Source organism: Asterias rubens, chromosome 20 (assembly GCF_902459465.1).
Source record: "Asterias rubens chromosome 20, eAstRub1.3, whole genome shotgun sequence".
In the NCBI taxonomy this organism is placed as follows: Eukaryota; Metazoa; Echinodermata; class Asteroidea; order Forcipulatida; family Asteriidae; genus Asterias; species Asterias rubens.
This window is the reverse complement of record NC_047081.1, coordinates 7365536-7386042: the sequence shown is the minus strand read 5'-3', so window position 1 is coordinate 7386042 and position 20507 is coordinate 7365536. Positions and strand designations below refer to the sequence as shown.

The 20507-nt window shown below is 38.5% G+C and overlaps 1 protein-coding gene across 1 annotated transcript; it reads right to left on the bottom strand.

Annotated features, from left to right (window-relative positions):
* Positions 1 to 1910: 1910 nt before the first annotated feature.
* On the bottom strand, positions 1911 to 19247 carry LOC117304028 (nuclear receptor coactivator 4-like). Its single transcript, XM_033788506.1, has 8 exons — positions 19178 to 19247; positions 13554 to 13685; positions 12500 to 12735; positions 11963 to 12116; positions 7187 to 7268; positions 6601 to 6817; positions 5099 to 5282; positions 1911 to 3270 (listed from the first exon to the last, which is right to left on the bottom strand). Exons 2-8 carry the CDS (start codon positions 13668 to 13670, stop codon positions 2077 to 2079), a joined length of 2184 nt encoding a protein of 727 aa, XP_033644397.1. The 5' UTR covers positions 13671 to 13685; positions 19178 to 19247; the 3' UTR covers positions 1911 to 2076.
* Positions 19248 to 20507: the final 1260 nt, after the last annotated feature.

The window sequence follows — 20507 nt, the reverse complement described above, 5'->3', positions numbered from 1 at the left end:
AAATTAGTATTGCGATATTCGATAACATCGTGGTATCACCCAAGCTTATAAGACACAAGGGCCTTGTCCCATGAGGCAACTTGAAGGCAAACCACAATTCAGCACAAATCCAAGTGCAGGACCACTGTGGCAGCATGAGTCATTTCAATTTCCCCAAAATGTGGAGATTCAAATGGGACTGCCTTTTCTTCTTGGAGATTGCCTGGAACAAACTGGTTTCCTGTCATTTATTGCCAGTAAACTGGTTGCCTGTTAGGTGTGACATGGCCCTAAACTTTGTATTAATGCCCACCGAATTGGATGCAATTTGCCCGGGCTGGTTGTCTAAAACTCATTGTTATGCACTTCACCTTTAAGCCAGATTAAAGTAATTTTATATATTAACACAATTTAAAAACAGTTTAAAGATAGAATTTACAGGGCTTCCATCTCACTTTGTAGGAGTATATATCACATTATTTAAATTATCAATTCATTTTGAAATACTAAACAAAACCTTACCCTATAAATTATCAACCATTACCGTAATAACGTTTACAATTAGAATCATATACCTATGGTTATATTCAGCTATTGAAGTAGTGGTGATGAGGTACTCATGTCAATTGAATAGTCTTAACTTTTTTCAAACACAAAAATTAACAACATGAAATAAGGAAAGAACAGAAATGTAAACATAACCTTTTATATATAATTTTTCGAAAAAGTAAATTAACGGGTATACAAATAAAGATATTTAAACCAAAAACACCAAAGTAATGAATTGTAATCACTGATCTCTTTCTGATATTCCTCAATTTGTTTTATTTTCAAAACTTCCTGAGAATGTGAAGCAAAATTTGATGTCTATGGCTATTTTCACAGCGATTGTATCGCAGGAGTTGAACACAGTTCAACTTTTGCGGTATTGTGACGTCAAAACTCATATCCCATTCACAGGAAGTATGAACCAGGCTTTATAAAGGCAAATATTATCTACTGCTGCCAGTTACTGGAGGCCGAAGGGATCTCAAAATGTGCAAAGTAAAGGAGTGTTTAGTTTTGGTTGGAGTGGGTTTACTTGGGGGAAGGTCCAGTTAAGCTCAGAGCGTCCTAATGTTCCTGACTTGGGATAGAGGTCAATAAGTGCCTTGTCACACGAGGCAACATTTGCAGGGAACATTTACAGGCAACATTTGCAGGCAACACTTGCAGGCAACATTTGCAGGCAACATTTGCAGGCAACTTTTGCAGGCAACTTTTGCAGGCAACAAACCGCAGTACATGCTACACGACCACTCTGGTAGCACATGAACCATTTTCTAAACAATGTCTTATGCCAACAAAAATGCAAACAATAATGTTAATGGCCTCTCTTCTTTGAAAATGCCTGCAACTGAATGCCCATACAGTTGCCTCTCATGTGTGTGTGTGTGACATGGCCCTTACAATCCAGTTTGACTACAAAAGAAGGGAAGGTGTAGATAGCAACAAACTCACAAATCAATTTAAATAAACACCTCTGTGCATTATATTATAGTTGCACTAATCAATTTAAAAAGGCAAGTTCATTGGTTAAGCAGCCCATTATCTTCCAACAGCATGTTGTGATTTATCTTTTCAAAGTTTAAGAAACATATGACTTGTGTGTAGCCACTCAATAACACTACAGTAACCAAAATTAAATTATGTTTGAAGCTTTACACTTTATTTATCCCGACTACAGTTGGAACCAATTATAACTAATGGGTTACAGTTGGGACTGAAATAACACTCAAGTTTAATAGGAGTGTTACAGTTGAGACTGACGTAACACTCGAAGTTAGGAGTGTTGTTACAGTTGGGACTGGCCCAACTATAGCTGGGATTGCTCGATAGTGATAATGACATCAATAGCTAATGGGAATGACCACAAAAAGGAGGACTTTTAAATTATCTTTTGGTTCCCCTTCAAGTTTTTCTTACAGCAGGGCTCACTTTACCCAATTGAAAAGTTTTTTTTATCGATGATTGACGGACAATCAGTTTCTCAACTCGTTAGTTCACCGACCACAATTAGTATCCAGGTAAAAATATCGATATATTTCACCTTTGACCTCAAGACACCAGCCATCTCTTCACATCCAACTTTTCATTAAAGCATGAGAACAGGCCACTGGTGTTCACACTAGGGTCATTACACTCCATGGTGGAGTTAGACAACCAGGGGTTAGCCCGTTTCTCATTCTTAGCCGTCGAGATTGAGAACTGGTGAACCATTTGGGAAAGCTCTTCAACACAGTTCTTGTTATCTTCTATCCCAGACTTCAACCAGAGCTTTTCAGACGATTTAGCGTCTGTCTTTTCTGTGAGTAGCCAATCTGAGTACTTTTCAGTGGATACCTGGGACCTTTCCTTCTCACACACTAACCAATCAGAAAGCTCCTCTGAGCGTTCTTTCAAATACACCGACAATGCTGAGTCGTGATTGGTCAGTAAGAACGAGGCTGACTTCTGATTGGACTGTGTGATCCAATCAGAGGGCTCGTCTGATCGTGATTCAAGGTAAGTGTTAAATGTTTGTGTGGGGCTTCTGTCAGAAATTGTCTCACTACAAGCGAGCCATTTTGACGAGGCAGGGGTTGAGATTGCATAGGTTTTCGCTTCAAGGCACCTTCGGGACTCACTTTTCTTATGAACCAACCAATCAGATACATTCTCAGATCTCTGTTCGAAATAGCTTTCCAGAGGAGACACCAGCGTGGTTGTTGGTTGATGTTGCTCTTGCAATAACCAATCAGATGGCTCGTTAGAAAGATGGCCAAAATAGTTTTCAATGCTATTGGCTACCGAGAACACACTTTCATCTTTTGATTCCTTGACAAGCCAATCGGAGGTATCGGATAGAAAGCCATGGATGGGGGATGGCATTTCATTGGTTGTTGGAATGGTCTTTAAATTACAAGCAAGCCAATCAGATGTCTGCTCTGAACACCTGTTGCTACTACTATTCTTAATCAACCAAGATTCGATTTCTGGTGATTTTTCAGAAGGGCTTTGATCTTCTTTCGATTTCTCTATGCTATTACTCTGACAACAATTCGTATCAAACAAACACTCAGAAAAATCTCTGCAAGGTTCATTTGCACGACAAACCTTTTTAACGTTAGGGAGAGGTGTGTTATCAACAACATCTTCTTCTGATCTTGCAAGCCACTTGCTAGAGTTGAAGGAACTTGTCTTAGGGGCTGGCTTCGGCGGAGCGTTGTCTTTGATGCACAGGAGCTGCGCCAGGTTTTCTATTTCGTAAAACTGAACAATGCAGACAAAAAAAAGATTGATACAACAAATATGACTAAAAATCAAATGATAAATCGCAAAAAAACATATCAACTACAAAAATACCTCCATCTCAATATTACTTTCAAACTTGTTACTTTCGTTTGCTGTTAAAGCAATCGCACAACATCCGTAAACAGTATTGTCCAAAGGCCCACACTTCGTGTATCACAACTTATTAACAAACCTGTGAATCGGTCTTCGGAGTCGGGAGAAAATAACAGGAAAACCCACCCTTGTTTCCGCATGTTTCGCCGTGTCATGACGTAGTTTAAAATCAATCCTTTATTCTCGATATCGAGAATTGATAATTGCTTCAATGTTTTCTCAAAAAGTAAAGCATTTCATGGAATAATATTTCAAGGGAAGTCTTTCACCATTCTGTAAACCCTGTAAGTTATTTGTAAATCTGTGAACTTTTAATTTTTGTTCTGCTCAGAAAGTGTTCAATGGCTCTCAATCAATGTAAAATTCTCTTTTGTCGGATTTAAAAAATGGCTTCTGACTGGCACCCTCGAACAAAGATATTGACAAAATCAGAGAGACCACCAACATAGGACTGGATAGCTCAGTTGGTAGAGGGCCAGTACATCAAATCTAACTCTCCTAAATTGTTGTTTTTGCAAACCAAATTTTAAAACATGTTAACAAATTCAGGTAATCAACTTAACACTTGCCTGATAGTGTATGCTACTCTCGAATGCAAGAAACTTGTTCCCTACTTGTTTGAAGGTTGTAAGTATGCTTACTCATAAGACAAATAAGACAGATTTCTCTTAGTGCTTGTTCAACTCGATTTGATTCTGGTCTTATTAAATAAATTCTGTCGGTGGTGTTTGAAGCTTTGCATGGTGTGGAAAAAAAAGACAAGAAATAACTATCGCATGCAGAGTATACTGTTCCAAATATCAACACCACACAACACTCCTCTTAACGGCAGTGGACACTATTGGTAATTATCAAAGACTAGCCCTCACAGTTGGTGTATCTCAACATATGCGTAAAATAACAAACCTGTGAAAATTTGAGCTCAATCGGTCATCGAAGTTGCGAGATAATAACGAGATAACACGAAGTTGTGTGTGTTTAGATGGTCGATTTTGAGACCTCAAGTTCTTAATCTGAGGTCTCGAAATCAAATTCGTGGAAAGTTACTTCTTTCTCGAAAACTAATGTATGGCACTTCAGAGGTAGCCGTTTCTCACAATGTATTATACCATCAACCTCTACAAATTACTCGTCACCAAGAAAGGTTTTATGCTGATAATTATTTTGAGTATTTACCAATAGTGTCCACTGCCTTTAAAGAGATTTTAATATAAATTCCGGTCTGGTAATGATAAGCTACAAGCCATGCAGTTTTGTGGACTCCCCCACTAAGCATGGGCGACTAATGAAATTTACTACTCAACTAGTCGTGCCTCAAGTAATTGGGACTTTAGAAATAATCACAACTAAGATGCATTGCCGCATACGGTTTGCCCCAGGCGCTGTAGTTAAACTTGTGCTGGCAGGATTGAAGGATTGTGTCACTGATGTCTGATTGTGTTTCCTAAATGAAGTTTTAGTGAATAGTTGTGAGCAACACAATTGGTTCACCAAGCAGGAATTAAAAACAATTTTGGTATTAGTCGTGGTGGCTCGCTTAACCGAGAAGTTGAATATCGGTAGTAACATAATCCAAGCAATGAATAGTTACGACTTTGACACTAGTCGCCCAGGCTTAACCACACCCAACCCTCCCCCCCCCCCCCCAAAAAAAAAAGACAAAAAAAAACCCCAAAAACTGTAATTAACAAACCTGTGGGCCTTGCTCGGCAGCAGTGCAGGCACAGGTTGGTTTAGGGTAGGACAGTCTGTCATCCTCCTCAGCTTCATTTATGTCTTCATCTTCATCTTCTTCATCTTCTTCTTCATCTACTCCGTCATCTTCCATCCTCTGTTCACTACAGACTAGCCAAGACTGGATGTCGTCGGGCACCTCACTGTTTAATTATAAAAACATTCCAATTATATTGGATTTTCTAAATGAGCGATGGTTGGCTTTTTAATCTTATCAAAATGTTTTGTTGTGCTCTTTTTAATGTGTTTTTTTGTGTGCTCTTTTTAATGGGATGTGATGCCTTGGATCAAGCGGGTTGGTCTGAGGCGGGCTTTTGAGACCCGTTTATTATGGAATGCATTGCGGTTTGATGGATGGTTTGGGAGTGGATGATGGTGGTACGTAACTTGTGTTGAATGGGCTTAGAGTATGGTAGCCAATGTAGTGACTGCGGCAAAGGGGTGAAATTCTGTCTACGAAGTACTTGGTAGATTAGGGGAGCTGCCCAGTTCTGTAGGCTCTGGAGTCTTTTAAGGTGACTTGCTGGGACGGACGTAAGAAGCCCATTACAATTTACAATAGTCTTACCTAGACAAAATAAGACCTCTAACCGCATGGTGGCAGGTGGTTTGATCAATTACCTAACCGAATATTCAGTGCTTCACATACAAACATATTTTTTTATTTTTTTATCCCCCATGTGGAACAATAAATCGTTGTGGTACCCGCTCCCATCACATAGAACTTGAACTGCCTCTAGCTCGGTCATCTATATGTATGGTAAGACTTCCGCTCTAGCATTACAAAAGGTCGTGAGTTCGAACCCACCCGAATGATTTGCCCGTGTATTTTTTTTCTTCACAGAATCTTCACAGCACTCAGGAAAGTACAGAGTACACATAAACATCAGTGTAAGGGTCAAATTATAAACTTATAAATAGCAGACATTAAAGGAACACGTTGCCTTGGATCGGACAAGTTGGTCTATAAAAAGTGTTTGAAACCGTTTGTAATGAAAAGCATATGGTTAGAAAGATAATTTAAAAGTAGAATATAATGATCCACACAAGTATCACTAAAAATTTCACGGTTTTCCTTTTACGTCGCGAACTAACACGGTCGGCCATAATGGCCCCGACCCTGTTAGTCGACGAGGTAAAAAGAAAACCACGCAATTTCAAGGCATATTAGTGTAGATCATTATATTCTACTTTTACAACATCTTTCTACCCATATGCACTTTATAACAAACGGTTACATAATGTTTTTCAAAGACCAACTCGACCAATCCAAGGCAATGGTTCCTTTAAAGTTAATTGATTCTATGTACAGGTGTGTAAACAATAAACCTACACTGCTGCAGGTCCCACTTTGTGCAATTATATTAGTTAATGAACCCTGTACAATGGTATGGCCTTCTAAGCAATTAATCTCTGATCAAATAACCAGCTTAAATAATAAAAAAGTTGATAACCACGTACCTGAAGTAAGCAATCTCCTGGAGATCTTCACTTCGATCGTTCCCACAATCAGCGAGCCAATCCGTCCAAGGTGATTTCATCAACTCTTCCATATGCTCAAAGGTTGGCGCAGAGTTTGTAATGGGCCAAGATGCGGTTTCGTTCACCTCTTGTCGAGCGCCATCAATGATCTCTATATCGGCTTCTGATTGGTCGTCATCGACAATTTCAAAGTCATCTTTGGTGAAAAAAAGTGCAGCAGTGTTTTACAGCAATTTAATTTTAAATTGTTCAGTGATTTTAAAAACAAAAAATGCCAAAAAAAAAAAAGGCAAATGCTTCTGACTGGCACCCCTGAACAAATAATAATAGGGAGACCACTGACATAGGGCTAGGTACATGTATCTCAGTTGGTAGTCAGTACATTAATATGGAGGTCGTTGGTTCAAGTCCCACTTTTGTCAATTTTTCTTTATTCAAACCTGACAATACCAACAAAGTTTAAATTGTGGGTACTGGAGAATCATAATATTATTCTTTATCCCTGATGCAAATTATATTAAAAGAGTTAGCCAACTTGGAGACTTTTGATTAAGCTTTATAGTACCTTCACTCTGATTGGATGAGAATGGTGTGGTCTTCCTTATGAGCCAATCAGAAGGGTTGTAAGACAGCTCCAAGGCTGGATTCTGATGAGGAAAAACAAATAATAGGCCTATAATAACTTCACAAACACAGATCATCACTAAAAAAACACAACAAATAAATTGCCCCCAAATTCCTCCTGTAATTTCCACTGTTTTTCCACGTGTCTTAATTCTGGGTCAAAACACTTTTGCGGACCTAACACTTCAGTAATTGTGATTTAAAGGCAGTGGACAAAATTACTCAGAAAAATATTATTGTTGTTTATACTGAGGTTCAATTAACTTTTTAACACCCCTTACAAAAATTCTTCCCTTTAATTGGTTTAGAGTGTGTTATCATGTCTACAGTATTATCTACTGTAGACAGCCTTGTGAACATGATATGCCACATGTATACACACAACAAACAAAGTACTACACCCATAGCAACCAGGGCTTTACATGTAGATACCAACAGCAATGGCATTTTCTTGGAACCTAGAAGGACCAACATGTAGTCACACAATAAGCCACTTCGGATTAGACCGATCCATCAAGCTCCGCCCCATTGCGTTCTAACCAATCACACGCAACAAAGGTCCGACACTAAGGTCCGACATGCTTGCGTATCTTGGCGCGCGCGGCAGAGTTGTGCATTAATTTAAAGGCATTGGAGAGCCCCACGTGTTCTTGCTCACACGTGCGTTGTGGGCGGAGCCTACTGAATCGGTCTATTGCAGCTGCGCCTGTCTTCAGGCATGAGAATGGGTGATGATAAAAAAAACAGGAAAAAAATTCAGTTGATCGGAAATGTCAATATTCCATCATTTTTGTGTGCGAAGCGCGCAGCGCGAAGTCCCCTACGGCCGGGGTCCAGGGCCCGCTTAAGGGCCCTGGGAGCTCTGGGTATTTTAGAAGCTCTGTGGTGGTCTCTGATGCATTTCTGACACCTATTTTTCCAGGTAGAAGTGAGCTACTTTTGTGTGATTTTTCCATTTTTTTTTGTTAAATAGGTTTAAGGGAAAATAAGGAATGTAAAGCTCAAACAATTCAAACAATTTTGGGTTCGCCTGCGATTTTGTAACAATTCCGGAAAAAGAAAGGGAAAAAAAATAAATAATAATAATATTTTAATTTTTCTGATGATCTTATCCCTTATTTCTGCCCTTGAAAATGCTTTTTTTCTCACCAACAACCATTTTTATAGGTTCTTGATTTGAAATTCGGTTGTGTAAAAGAAATTCTTTTACAATTAAATGTTTGTGATTTTAACGATCCGTCGGCGACGCACATTTTAAAATATATATAGGCCTATATATTTGGCGAGAGCGATGTGTTTTTGAGAAAGAGGTTGTTATTCAGCATAGGGTATAACTGGAACGAGGTTGAGATTAGACCCCCAACATAGAAATAGAACCAATAGACCTTTCTTTTGTTGATAAACAAACCGCCTTGGTTGGCATGGTCGGCCGAATGTTAGTAAAACACTAAATCTTAAAAACAGATGTTTTAACCAAATTCAGCAATTTCTGCAAATTTTCAATTAAATAAAATGCCTCTCACAATTATTTGTTTTGTTTTTAACAAAATCAACAGATTTGGTTACATTGTTACAAAAAATAGCGATCCTTTCTTAATTTGCACTTACGGCTTTCCATAGTTTTCCAATCTGGGTTGGCAAAAACTCGGGCTGTGACGTTGCAAAAGAATGGTCTATGACGAAAGCACGTCGCCGGACGTACAGTGTGTTCGCTGGTTCCCAATATATCTTTCGCTGGTTGTGAGGCAATAACAGGTACCAGTTTTCCATAGCCTGCCGGCGATCTCAGATTCGTGCCGCGCCGCTCATTGGTTCGTGTACAAACCTGCACGTACACAGTACACAGTACACAGTACACATGGTGCAAACACGTGCATTGCTTTTTCAGTAGACTTTCAAAAGTCTCCACACGTGTTACCTTTGCTGCAGCAGCAAGCGCATTACACACAAACATTATTGAACCGTACCACTATAAACGAAGCAAGGAATGAGGCAAGTTTATACATCTGTCGCTGCTGCATGCATGCGCGATGCCAGGAAGACCACAAGCCGTAAACTGGGCCAGTTGCTGGACGGCAATTTATTGTTTAGTTTTTAGGTGCCGTTTTTTTTCATGAACGCAGTACGTGTGGATCCGCGATAATGTACAAAGGTAAACTGACATTGTCTGACTAGAGAAGAGGGATTAGAGAAATCCAAATGTATACCCCCAAAAACCTACCCCCCGAATTTTATAGCAAATTCACATCGAACTCGGAGACCACAATTTTGAAAGGAAAAAAAAACGGAATTCCGGTTTAAACCGGAAGATTCTCATGCCTGTGTCTTACTGCTGACAACGCATTTTGTCTATCTCACGTAACCTTTTGACAACACCAGGGGGTATTGTCAAAGGTTACATGATAATAAACAAAAAGCGTTGTCAGCAGTAACAGAAGTGCGCAGCTGCAATTCCAAAGCGGCTTATATGGAGTGTTAAAACAAAAATATTGATTGCTTTTAGTTGTGCTAGGGTTCAAACTTTACGGTACGACTCCCACAGACCATTCCATTTTCCCTCAGCTTCACCTCGTGAAAACAAAATGCACCGAGGATCACCTAGTGAGTTGTAGTTTCAACAGACGCCCTCAAACAGTCGATATTATCTAGTCCGTTCACTCGATCCCAGAACCTCATCTAGGGACCCTGGGATGGGCCAAGGTACGTGTGTACCATGGAGTACACGTAGATAAAACCGTACCGAACCTAATAACCCCCCCCCCCCCCAACCCCCAAACCAATGACCTCTTCCTTTGTTAAGAAAGGTTCCACTATCAATACTAAAATGTAGCATAATTATGTCTACGGTCCATTGCAAATAAATATTTAATTTTTTGCCTTGTACTAAAAAGCAGGGCTCGATTGCAGCATTCTTCTTGGAACTTTGGTTTTAAAAGATCGTTTACAATAATGGGTAGGGCCTATAGAACCTCCATGCTTTATCAATTCGTGTGTGTTTGTAAACTACTGGTGGTCGTGCGACAGTACAATCATTCCCATCATTGCTGACGAGTAAGGTCTCTCAGATTGTGTATTCCAGTTTCGGATTAATCTCCCTGCCCGTGTAGACATCCTGAACAAATGTGTACAAGCTCATCAGCCCCGCCCAGAGGTCTTGCATGAGACCAGTGAGGACCGAGTAAATTGAGCCCACTGGCTGTTTTTATATATCAGGAACTAGAAGATACTTTTGTTTAAATTCTACAAGAAAATACTGATAGTTGTTTGAACTCTGCCCCAAATGCAAAACCAAACATGATCACCCGATCGAAAAATAAACATACAATTAAGATCAGAAGGTCGGACTTTGTGCAAGTGCCACTTGTTCGTTCAATGACACAATGATGTCGATGAAAATAACTTCAATAAAATGGCACATTAACAATGACATGACAAAGAATGTCAGCATCAAGTGTAAAAACGGATCTATTTCCTTATTAAACTAGTACCACCATACATACTTCATTATCATTTTGTTCATTCATTGAGATCCTAAGAGTATGTCTGGAATCATAAATGTATAAAGCATTTGACTGTGTATTAAAGTATTCAGTAACTACATAAAATCATCATTTTGGTAAAATAAATTTGAGAAGATTATGAAACTTGCATCAAATAATATTGCTGTTTAAAGGGGAGTTCAACGTTTGGTAGAATTAATGGCAATACAAACTTATTTGGTTAGAAGTGCAGCAGCTTCCACTAGTATAAAGCATTTTAAGAATCATTTCACTTTGAAGTAATGTGGTTACTGGATAAATAATCAGTTTGATTGTATCCCCAAAGTTTTTGATCTGGGAATCCTTACCGACAGGAAGGTCTCTCAGATTGTGTATTCTAATTTACAAATTATTCTTCCAACGTAGACATATAATCACTCTGGATTTTCCGACGATATCTTTAAAACGCGACCATCTTTTGAAATGAAATTTAGTTTTGATTTATATTTAAGGGTAGTTTTAATGTATGATCTTTATTTATATAGGGTTGATCAGGGGTATAGGACAATCAACGGTTCAAAAAACCAAAAGTAAACTTTCCCTTTAATGACAAGTGTTCACTGTGGTCTAGTGGTTAGACTGCAGGACGTGTAATTACAAAGTTGTGAGTTTGAATCCCATAGCTAACCTACTGCTAGTAACTGAATCATAATTTCTTGACTTGTGCAATTTATAATCATAGACATTAAAGATGCTTTATCAGATTTTTGGCCAATTTGACACCAAAATTTTGATTTAAAATTCAATATGTATTTTAAATGGGGTCGAGAAAGTTACAAGCTTTCATTTGAGCCATTGCTTGAAAAAGTCCGCCAATTTTTAGTAGCAGTGAAATAAAGTGCTCAAAATTAGTTTTTGTCGGGATCCCGACAATATATCACGTGACCAATTCTTATGTGTTTTATAAGAAACGTTTTAAATTTTTGTCATGGTTCCTGACCATTAAAAGTTAGAGCGGGTGATACTCTTTGAAATACCATTCACTCAAAAAAATCTATTTTTTAATGTTTGGGGCAAGTCAACGTTTGTATGAGAGTGATTGACTGTTGCCAGCTTGGTGTTTATATCATCTTGTAGGGGGTTTGTCGAGTTACCTTGACGGGAAGATCATCCCCCCCCCCCCAAAAAAAAAAAAGGTTTTAGCACCCATTAACTTTTCCACCATCTACCTTATTTACCTTTGAGGAGAGCCCCACATCCAAGTTTTGGCTCCAACGAGGTCGCTTCGCATCAATCTCTCCAAAGTCATGAAGGGCTCTTCGAAGACTAGCCATATCTGCCGTAAAGTTGATCGTTGTATCTTCAATTGGCTGAAGATTGAGCAAACCAAGTCTACAAAACGATAAATAATACAAACAATTTAGTTAAGAAAATCATCAACCGGACAAGAAAGGATCCCAGATGATCAATATTTAAATTCGTAATGAAGATTTTGACAGATGCTGAATGAAGCGAGAGAAAGTTAATTTCAGATACACAGATGCACAACTGATTGGGTTCGAGGTGGGTAAAAATACATCTGGGTACTGCACGCCGTGTGATAGTCATCGGACTATCACACCGCAACTGATGTACTATCACACGGCTGCCGTCTAGTAAGACTAAGACATATCATGTGACCGCTCTACACCAATGAAAAGGCAGAAGATTTGTAAGGGGTGTTATAATAGCACTTATGACATTAGTCCCACTAGTCGCCAAGGCTTAGTCCTTACCTTGATAAAGTCTGAGCCAACTCTTCATTCAATCCTTCCCTGTCCTCCTCATGACACTGAGCAACTTCTACGAGACGCTGAAGTCCTCCGAGCTCGTGCATCAAGCCCACCAGATGCTCCTGCAAGAGTTGGTCTTGGATGCGAAGGATTGCTTCAACTTGATCAAGAAGCCAAACCTCTCGATTGCGGAGAGTTTCAAGCTGACGGGAGATGGCTGTATGAATGTCAGACTTGACCTAGTTGGAAAGAAAGACCAAACACCAAAAACACAATTAAGAGCTTGATCAAAGGTAATCATACCTTTGGCTTAAAGGCAGTGGACACTATTGGTAATTACTCAAAATAATTATTAGCATAAAACCTTTCTTGGTGTCAAGTAATAGGGAGAGGTTGATGGTATAAAACATTGTGAGTAACGGCTCCCTCCGAAGTGACGTAGTTTCCGAGAAAGAAGTAATTTTCCACAAATTTGATTTCGAGATCTCAGATTTAGAAACTTGAGGTCTTGAAATCAACCATCTAAACGCAAACACCTTCGTGTGACAAGGGTGTTTTTTTCTTTCATTCATATATCGCAAGTTTGATGATCGATTGAGCTCAAATTTTCACAGGTTTGTTATTTTTATGTATATGTTGAGATACACCAACTATGAAGGCTATTCTTTGACAATTACCAATAGTGTCCACTGCCTTTAAACTTTATATTATACCAGAATGCCAGATTAAGATCACCAGCCAAAATAGACTACGTCACTTGGGAAACAGCCCTCTTAACAAAAACAGCAACCATTTATGTATAGGAGATGAACAGGAAGTACATATTTTAGTCACTTTTAGCGATCAAACAATAGTAGCCGTTATCTTTTCAGAAAATATAAAAATATAGACCCTAAAGACAAGAAGCATAAAAGCACAGCAATTTTTGTTTTCACCCTCCCCTCACCCAATAGCCATACTGGAAAGTGGGTTGTGCAACAACAAGCGACTCATTTTTGTGGAGCCTGTCACACATACTATTATGCAGCCCCTAGTCTTCCCTTATAGCTTTACTCACCCCTACAGCACTGTGGTACAACTTCTCCTGTTTTTCTGCGATGCTAGCAATGGCATCTTGTATACAGACTACCTTGCGTTTAACATCGCTAAGAAGCTGCTCTCTCCCACAATCCATTGCAGAGGCAGGCAACTAGAGTAAACAAAAACAAACAAGGATTAGACGAGTTAAACAAGCCCATGGCTCTGCTAAACAGGGCAAACATTAAGAATCAAAAGAAAGAAAAAAAAACATTTCCAATAACAAGATTTTTTTTTAACTTGGTAAGATAAGTTGAATCTTTGGTTTTGTCAATATTTGCAAACAGCTACAATGTACAATGTACTATGTACTAGGCCAAACAAAATAAATGTTGTGTTTACGGTAACGACCCAAAAAAATTCCAGGTAGGTAGGAAAATAATTTTATTTTGTAATTTTATTTTTATATTTAAGTTCTTGAATTTTGAGTTATTTGTTAATATTTTAAACCCGTTACCATTATACTACAGCCCTGATACTTCGGCTTTTAAGGGGCACGGTAGTTTTGCCTTGACTTTTTGTACAAATTTAAGGCACCAAGGCAATTTTCAAAAATTTGGAAGGGCATAACGGCAATCATAAAAAAGTTGCGAAGGGCACGACGGCAGTTTAAAAATAAACCTCCGAGTTGCCTGCAAAAAATAGTTCTTCCAATTTTTCCATTTTTTAACTGTTACCCAATGAAAAAAGAAAGCATTCATCTAACTCAACAAAATAAACTACTTACAATACACACTAAATAACTTTTGTTCATACGTAATCCTACTATTGGTCATGCACGTTGTGTAGTTTTTCGTAGAGACGCTAAAATTCCCACGTAACTGCACCATTTTGACACGATGTTGACAGAATAAATGCATGCGGTGCGCGACGACTATGCTGTACATGATGGTACATCACATGTACCAAGCATGGGGAAAACAACTATCCCAGCATGCACAGACACGTGGAGTCTTCGTCTCAAGGCGTTTAGCGTTGGTTCGCGTAATTATACCACTAGAGGGCGTTTAAACTCACGCTATCACTGTTCCGAAACGCCCTCTAGCGTTCGATGTTTCGAGTTTTTTTTTTGTCGCACGCAAAGAACAACGACTAACGGGCCTGAAATCTGCTGTTGTGCCTTACGTGCGTGAAATTGGGGTATATTTCTTTGCGTACAAATTTACACAGACATCGGGACTTTTTGGCTTATTTTCCAACTTGGGCAACGTTGAATATAATTTTTTTTTCGGGAGGAAGGGCACGGCGGCAATGATGAGAAAAGGGCACGGCAATCATTGCCGTGAAAATTGGGTTTTTGAAGGGCACTGCGGCAATCGGTAGGGGCAACGACGGCAATTGCCGTCGTGGGTGAAGTATCAGGGCTGATACTAACCTTGTTCGACTCATCAAGTTTAAATAAACCCTCATGTTGGAAAGTGGTAAAATATAAAAGTTTATAAGTTGTCATTTTAAATTTTCCCACCTCACAAAATATTTAGAAAAATGTCTTGAGCTCGGCAATTCGGCCGCAAAAAATTCAGGTCGGTCGGGTTACCGTAAACACAACATTTATTTTGTTTGGCCCTATGTACATTACACCATTAAATAAACCATACACGCCATACAGTACATGCCGTAGTGTACATTGACTCAAATGTCCATAGTAAGCCTACTCGGCCCAGTAACTTGGGAGCAACATTTTTTTTTTTTCAATTTCTTTTTTCACAATTTTGACATCTGCAGTCACGCTAGCTCGACCACAGATGTTGAAAAAAATTTTGAAAAAATAAAATAAAACAAGTACAGAGCCCCAGTGAGTGTCTTGTATTTTGTGAAATTCTTTCATTTACATGCGATCTTTCCTTTTCACCTACCGCCCAAAGTTTTCCAATGTTATGCTTTCAAGAATGTCCTGCTTTGTTCAATGAAAGTTTCACTGCATAAATAGGTATGCAGCACCAGCCGTACATGTACATATTACTTTTTCTACTAACTGCTGTGGAAATGTAGACAATTATAATAAGTAGAATTACGATTATCTATACTTTATAAATTGCATGTCTGCTCATAGTAAAGGCAATATTTCAGACGCAGACAATTAGTATAAATTATAATTCTTTGCTAGCATCTGTGTGATTTGCCTGTGGAAAGGGAAAGGGTAAACTTCAAGTTGTAACCTTCACTAATTTTGATGCCATTCCGTAAATGGAACTGATATAATTTAAGCATAAAAATAAAGACCGGATTTCTTCAAATTGCGTGCCAGGATTGAACTACCTCAGATCTTAGAAAACAGATTAAATTGGCCATCTACATGTAGCCAGAATTCTATGGTAGTGTTTTAACAATGAAAAGGCAATTTGTAAAAAAGTGTAAGTGGATTTTACATGCACGCATCAGTATAAACGACACTGAATTTTGCTTTTGTCAAATGATTCAATCATTGAAGCAATCGTTAAAAAACAAAGATCAGTTCCAGGCCTTGAACTTCGCTCATAAAGGGGCTCAGCAATTTCCTTCTGATAAGCAGGCTTGGGGGCACTCTTTGAGGAAAATGTTACTTTGTACAGAAAGTATGAAACCTTGCACAGGGCACCACAACAAATAAGCACAGGGCATCACTGCGATTGCTGCTGGTGCCCCGGGTTGTACTCGATGCCTGCAGTATGACACATAATTTTTTACCAAGCAAAGCATAGGTCTATCATTTTCCACTTTTGACCTACTTTTAAAAACAGCCTTCAGTCACACTCACAGGAGGAGCAACAATACCTCTTTGTATCCAAAAGGCCATCAAGCACTGGCTCATGAATTATCAAAAGATTTGTGCATGACTAGGCAACTGCATTTGCAATAGGCATGATAGGTTTGTTTGGGGCCAAGGCAAAGGTACATGTACACTGTACATACATGTAGAGCTTTGAATTAACAAACTTCAAATGGATGTCAAACAAAACTGATTATTTGAAATAACCTGTACCAGCAATTGTAATGGGTACTTTAACCGTGGGTGGGCTGTGCAAGAGAAATTAATGTTTACCATTTTACAATGACATGAAATCGTACAAGTGCATACTCGTGTCTGCCTCCCCTGTGTTCCCCATCCAGCCACACATCACTCAAAGGCACTCACTATTTGTAATTACTCAAAATAATTGTTAGCATAAAAACTTAATTGTTAACGATCAATGAAAAGCTGTTGATACAATGTAGTATAAAACATTATGGAAAAACGGCTCCATCTGATCTGAAGTAACGCAGTTTTCGAGAAAGTTAAACTTTCAATTAAAATATTTGAATTTGATTTCGAGACCTTCGAATTAAATTTTGAGGTCTCAAAAGCAAGCATCCTAACTACATGTAAAGCACACAACTTTGTGTGACAATGGTATTATTCTTCAATTTTTTTTTTATCTCACAACTTTGACGACCAATTATATACAGGTTTGTTATTTTGTGTTTAGCTTTAGTTTTATTAGACTTACATGTAACACTGGCATACAAATATTTTTAGATTCAAAGAAGCAAAATAGCTAAAAAAGCCAGTGTGAGCACGGTGAAGGGCAAGGAGGAACAGGTGACCAGCAGGTCTCTACAAAGCCGTCCTACCACAATGCCGTGTGTTGAAATACACTACCGAAAGTAGGCAGACTACCCTTTAACAATTACCAAAGGTGTCCAGTGCCTTTTATTAAATGGCCGCTATTCCCTTTCATAATATGCCCTTTTGTTAAAAAAAAAACCCAGAAAAAATACATTTATAAAATAGACACTTTGACAATTGCAAATGTGGGGGAACACATGGTGAAGTGTCTGAAGTAACAAAGTGTAGTTTTTGAGAAAAAGGCAATTGTCAACAAATTTGATTTTGAGACCTCAGAATTGGATTTTGAGGTCTCGAAATTAAGCATCTGAAAACAAACAACTTTTGTGTGGCAAGGGTGTTTTTTCTTTGATAATTTATGTCACAACTTCGACAACCAGACCAATATTTAAATAATTGAGCTCAAATTTTCACAATCACAGGTTTGTTATTACATGTTAGGATACACTGCTACTTATCTTATTCTATATTCTAGAAACTATAAGGCTCCCCTGTGAGGGAGCCTTAAAGCCAGTGGACACTAAAAATTGGTAATTACTCAAAATAATTATTGGCATAAAACCTTTCTTGGTGACGAGTAACGGGGAGAGGTTGATAGTATAAAACATGGTGAGAAACGACTCCCTCTGAAGTGCCATAGTTTTCAAGAAAGAAGTAATTTTTAACGAATTTGATTTCGAGACCTCTCAGATTTAGAACTTGAGGTCTCAAAATCAACCATTTAAATGCACACAACTTAGTGTGATAAGGTTTTTTTTTTTTTCATTATTATATCGCAACTTCGATGACCGATTGAGCTCAATTTTTCACAGGTTTGTTATTTTATGCATATGTTGAAATACACCAACTGTGAAGGCTAGTCTTTGACAATTACCAATAGTGTCCACTGCCTTTAAAACAGTTTCTAGAAGCATGGAGGAATAAATTTATTCCTCCATGCTAGAAGTAAGGATACACCAAGTGAGAAGACTGGTCTTTGGCAATTATAAATAGTGTCCAGTGTCTTTAAATAGCATATGGGGTAAACAAACAAGTTAAAACAACAACACATCGAATTGTCCATGTTGTGTCATGGTGGAGGCCGCTGCCGGTCCTACTACTTGCCGTCAACTCGCCGACTTGCCATCAACTCGCCGTCAACTCATTTTCGTGCCGTCAACTCATTAAATTTACATGAAAAATCTATAAAAAGGGGGCACGGAAGTGTTAAGTCTGGGCTAAACTACATATTTCTCATGGTTTTCGGTACAAATTCATTCACAAAAACGACTTTGTGTTGATAAAAAAAAAGTACCAATCATTGACATCTTGGGCCAAGACTAATCATTGTGAAAAAGCAAGATGGCGGCCGACAGTTTTTTGGCTTAGAGAATTTTTTTTCACGAGAAAAAAAAATCAATTTTTATTCCGAAATATGACCTAAAACTTACGCGAATGCTCTTTGAGCTGATACTTTACAGTTCTATGCTTCTTTTGTGGATTTTAAATGTATATTGGAGGAGTTGACGGCGAGTTGACGGCAAGTTGACGGCAAGTAGTAGGACCCGCCGCTGCCATATCCGAGTAGCGAAACTGCACGTCCGCCAACGGAGTACAAATACAAAACTACACTAAACGGACCAAAAAATGGTACGACATTGGACAACTGAAGAATGAGCTATATGTACTGATGAAGATTACATTTCATTAAAAACTACATTGAAAATACAACACAAAAAATTACAAAAATCATGCGGGAAAATGTTAATTTACGTCGTGTAAAAGTGTCACAATAAACACAAGATTGGTGACAAAAATGTAAGCAGTGTGTGTAGTAGAGCCATGTGTACCGTAAGAGCAAATCTCACTGCCAACTAAACTCTTTGATCCCACTTTTAACTTTAAAATTGTTCGTTTAATTAAATCAACTACACCATTACACCACATACCAAATTAACCACAAATAGTCACAGCTTTTGCTACACGAGTATCAGTATCATTTTCAATTCTTATTGTATGAAAAAGATGAATTTTCTTACCGTCCTCAGTCAGCTCAGAGCCGTTCTGGTTGTGCAAAATCACCACAATCAATCGTCGTTTTTGGTTGGAAGCAAAACGACGAACTAGCTGCGCAATTGCAAGCGCATGCTCTATGTTAATTTGATACTAATTTATGCAAATACGGCCTTCACTACCAGTGACGTAAAATGACGGGTTCATGGTAAATTTAAAGGGCCCGAGCAAAATCTTTCTTCCGGCCGGAAAAAGAGGGCGCCATCAGAATACAGCTCGCCATGATGTGTTTGGGGGCTGGTCGCAATTTTTTGTTTTACATCAAAATATTGCCTTTGTCGTAGTGCTTTTTTTTTTTTTTCAATCTATTTAAAAAAAAAAAAAAAATCTATCACTAGTAGCAGGAGGATGGCAGTTTTGAGGGAAAAATGCGGACGGATACGGTAAATCCCTACAAGATACAAGTTGTTTTACCTTGGGAATTATTGAACTGGCCTTTAGTTTCACACTAAATTGTTGGCGGTCGGATTTCCTATTTCCTCAATGGAGCATCCAGGGACAGAGTCCGATTTACCACGTGCTCTTGGACTTCTACAAGGAAGTAACACATCCAACCATGGATGATCCAACATACCGCAGCATAAAAACAAAGATCAACACAGGAAGAGTGCATTCTATTTTCTCAACCTGGAGTTTCCAGGGAGAGGGGTCACAGGGGTCGAGCGCAGTGGGGGGGGGGGGGGGGGGGGGCATCTTGATTACTGGTACAAGTTAACTTCTGTTCCGCTTTCTTTTCCTTAAATGTTTTGTTATCCTTTTGCTGGGTGTGTTTTGGTTTTTGTTTACAAAAAGGGAAAGAAAAGTATGTAAAATTTGGATTTCATGTTCTTAACATTTTTATTTTAGCAGTATATAAACAATAATAAACAGTTATTATTTACAACAAAATTTATATAAATTAAAGTTTAACAACTCATACACATGTTCACGTGTTTTCTTTAACAAAATTTCACACAAAGTCGAACAGCTTTTTCTAGCCAGAAATTTCAGAAATCTTTGCAGGGGAAGGACATCTAACCCTTTTTCAAAGGGAACTTTTATTAGAAATTCTGAATGGCTACCCACCAATGCTTCCGTGAACAAACAGGCACGCTACATGAAAATAGGTTGCGAGTTGGATTGGTTTGGACCCCCCTTCCCATGATATAATTCCCCTTTTTAATTTAAATGTTCCAATATTTGCACAGGTTTACCCACAGGTTTACCCACAGGTTACCCATCTTGTATGTAGGAAAATCCCTTGAGAGCTACTTCTTTTCCTATTTGATGGACTTTTATTTTTATATCTATGAAGTA

What these genes read in the sequence shown, in the direction of transcription:
- LOC117304028 (XM_033788506.1), bottom strand. Translation starts at nt 13,670, where the DNA reads ATGGATTGTGGGAGAGAGCAGCTTCTTAGCGATGTTAAACGCAAGGTA. An exon ending in CTCATCCAATCAGAGTGAAG is followed by an intron (nt 6,818 to 7,186) that starts GTACTATAAAGC and finishes TTTTCACCAAAG; the next exon opens with ATGACTTTGAAATTGTCGAT. An exon ending in CAGGAGATTGCTTACTTCAG is followed by an intron (nt 5,283 to 6,600) that starts GTACGTGGTTAT and finishes ATAATTAAACAG; the next exon opens with TGAGGTGCCCGACGACATCC.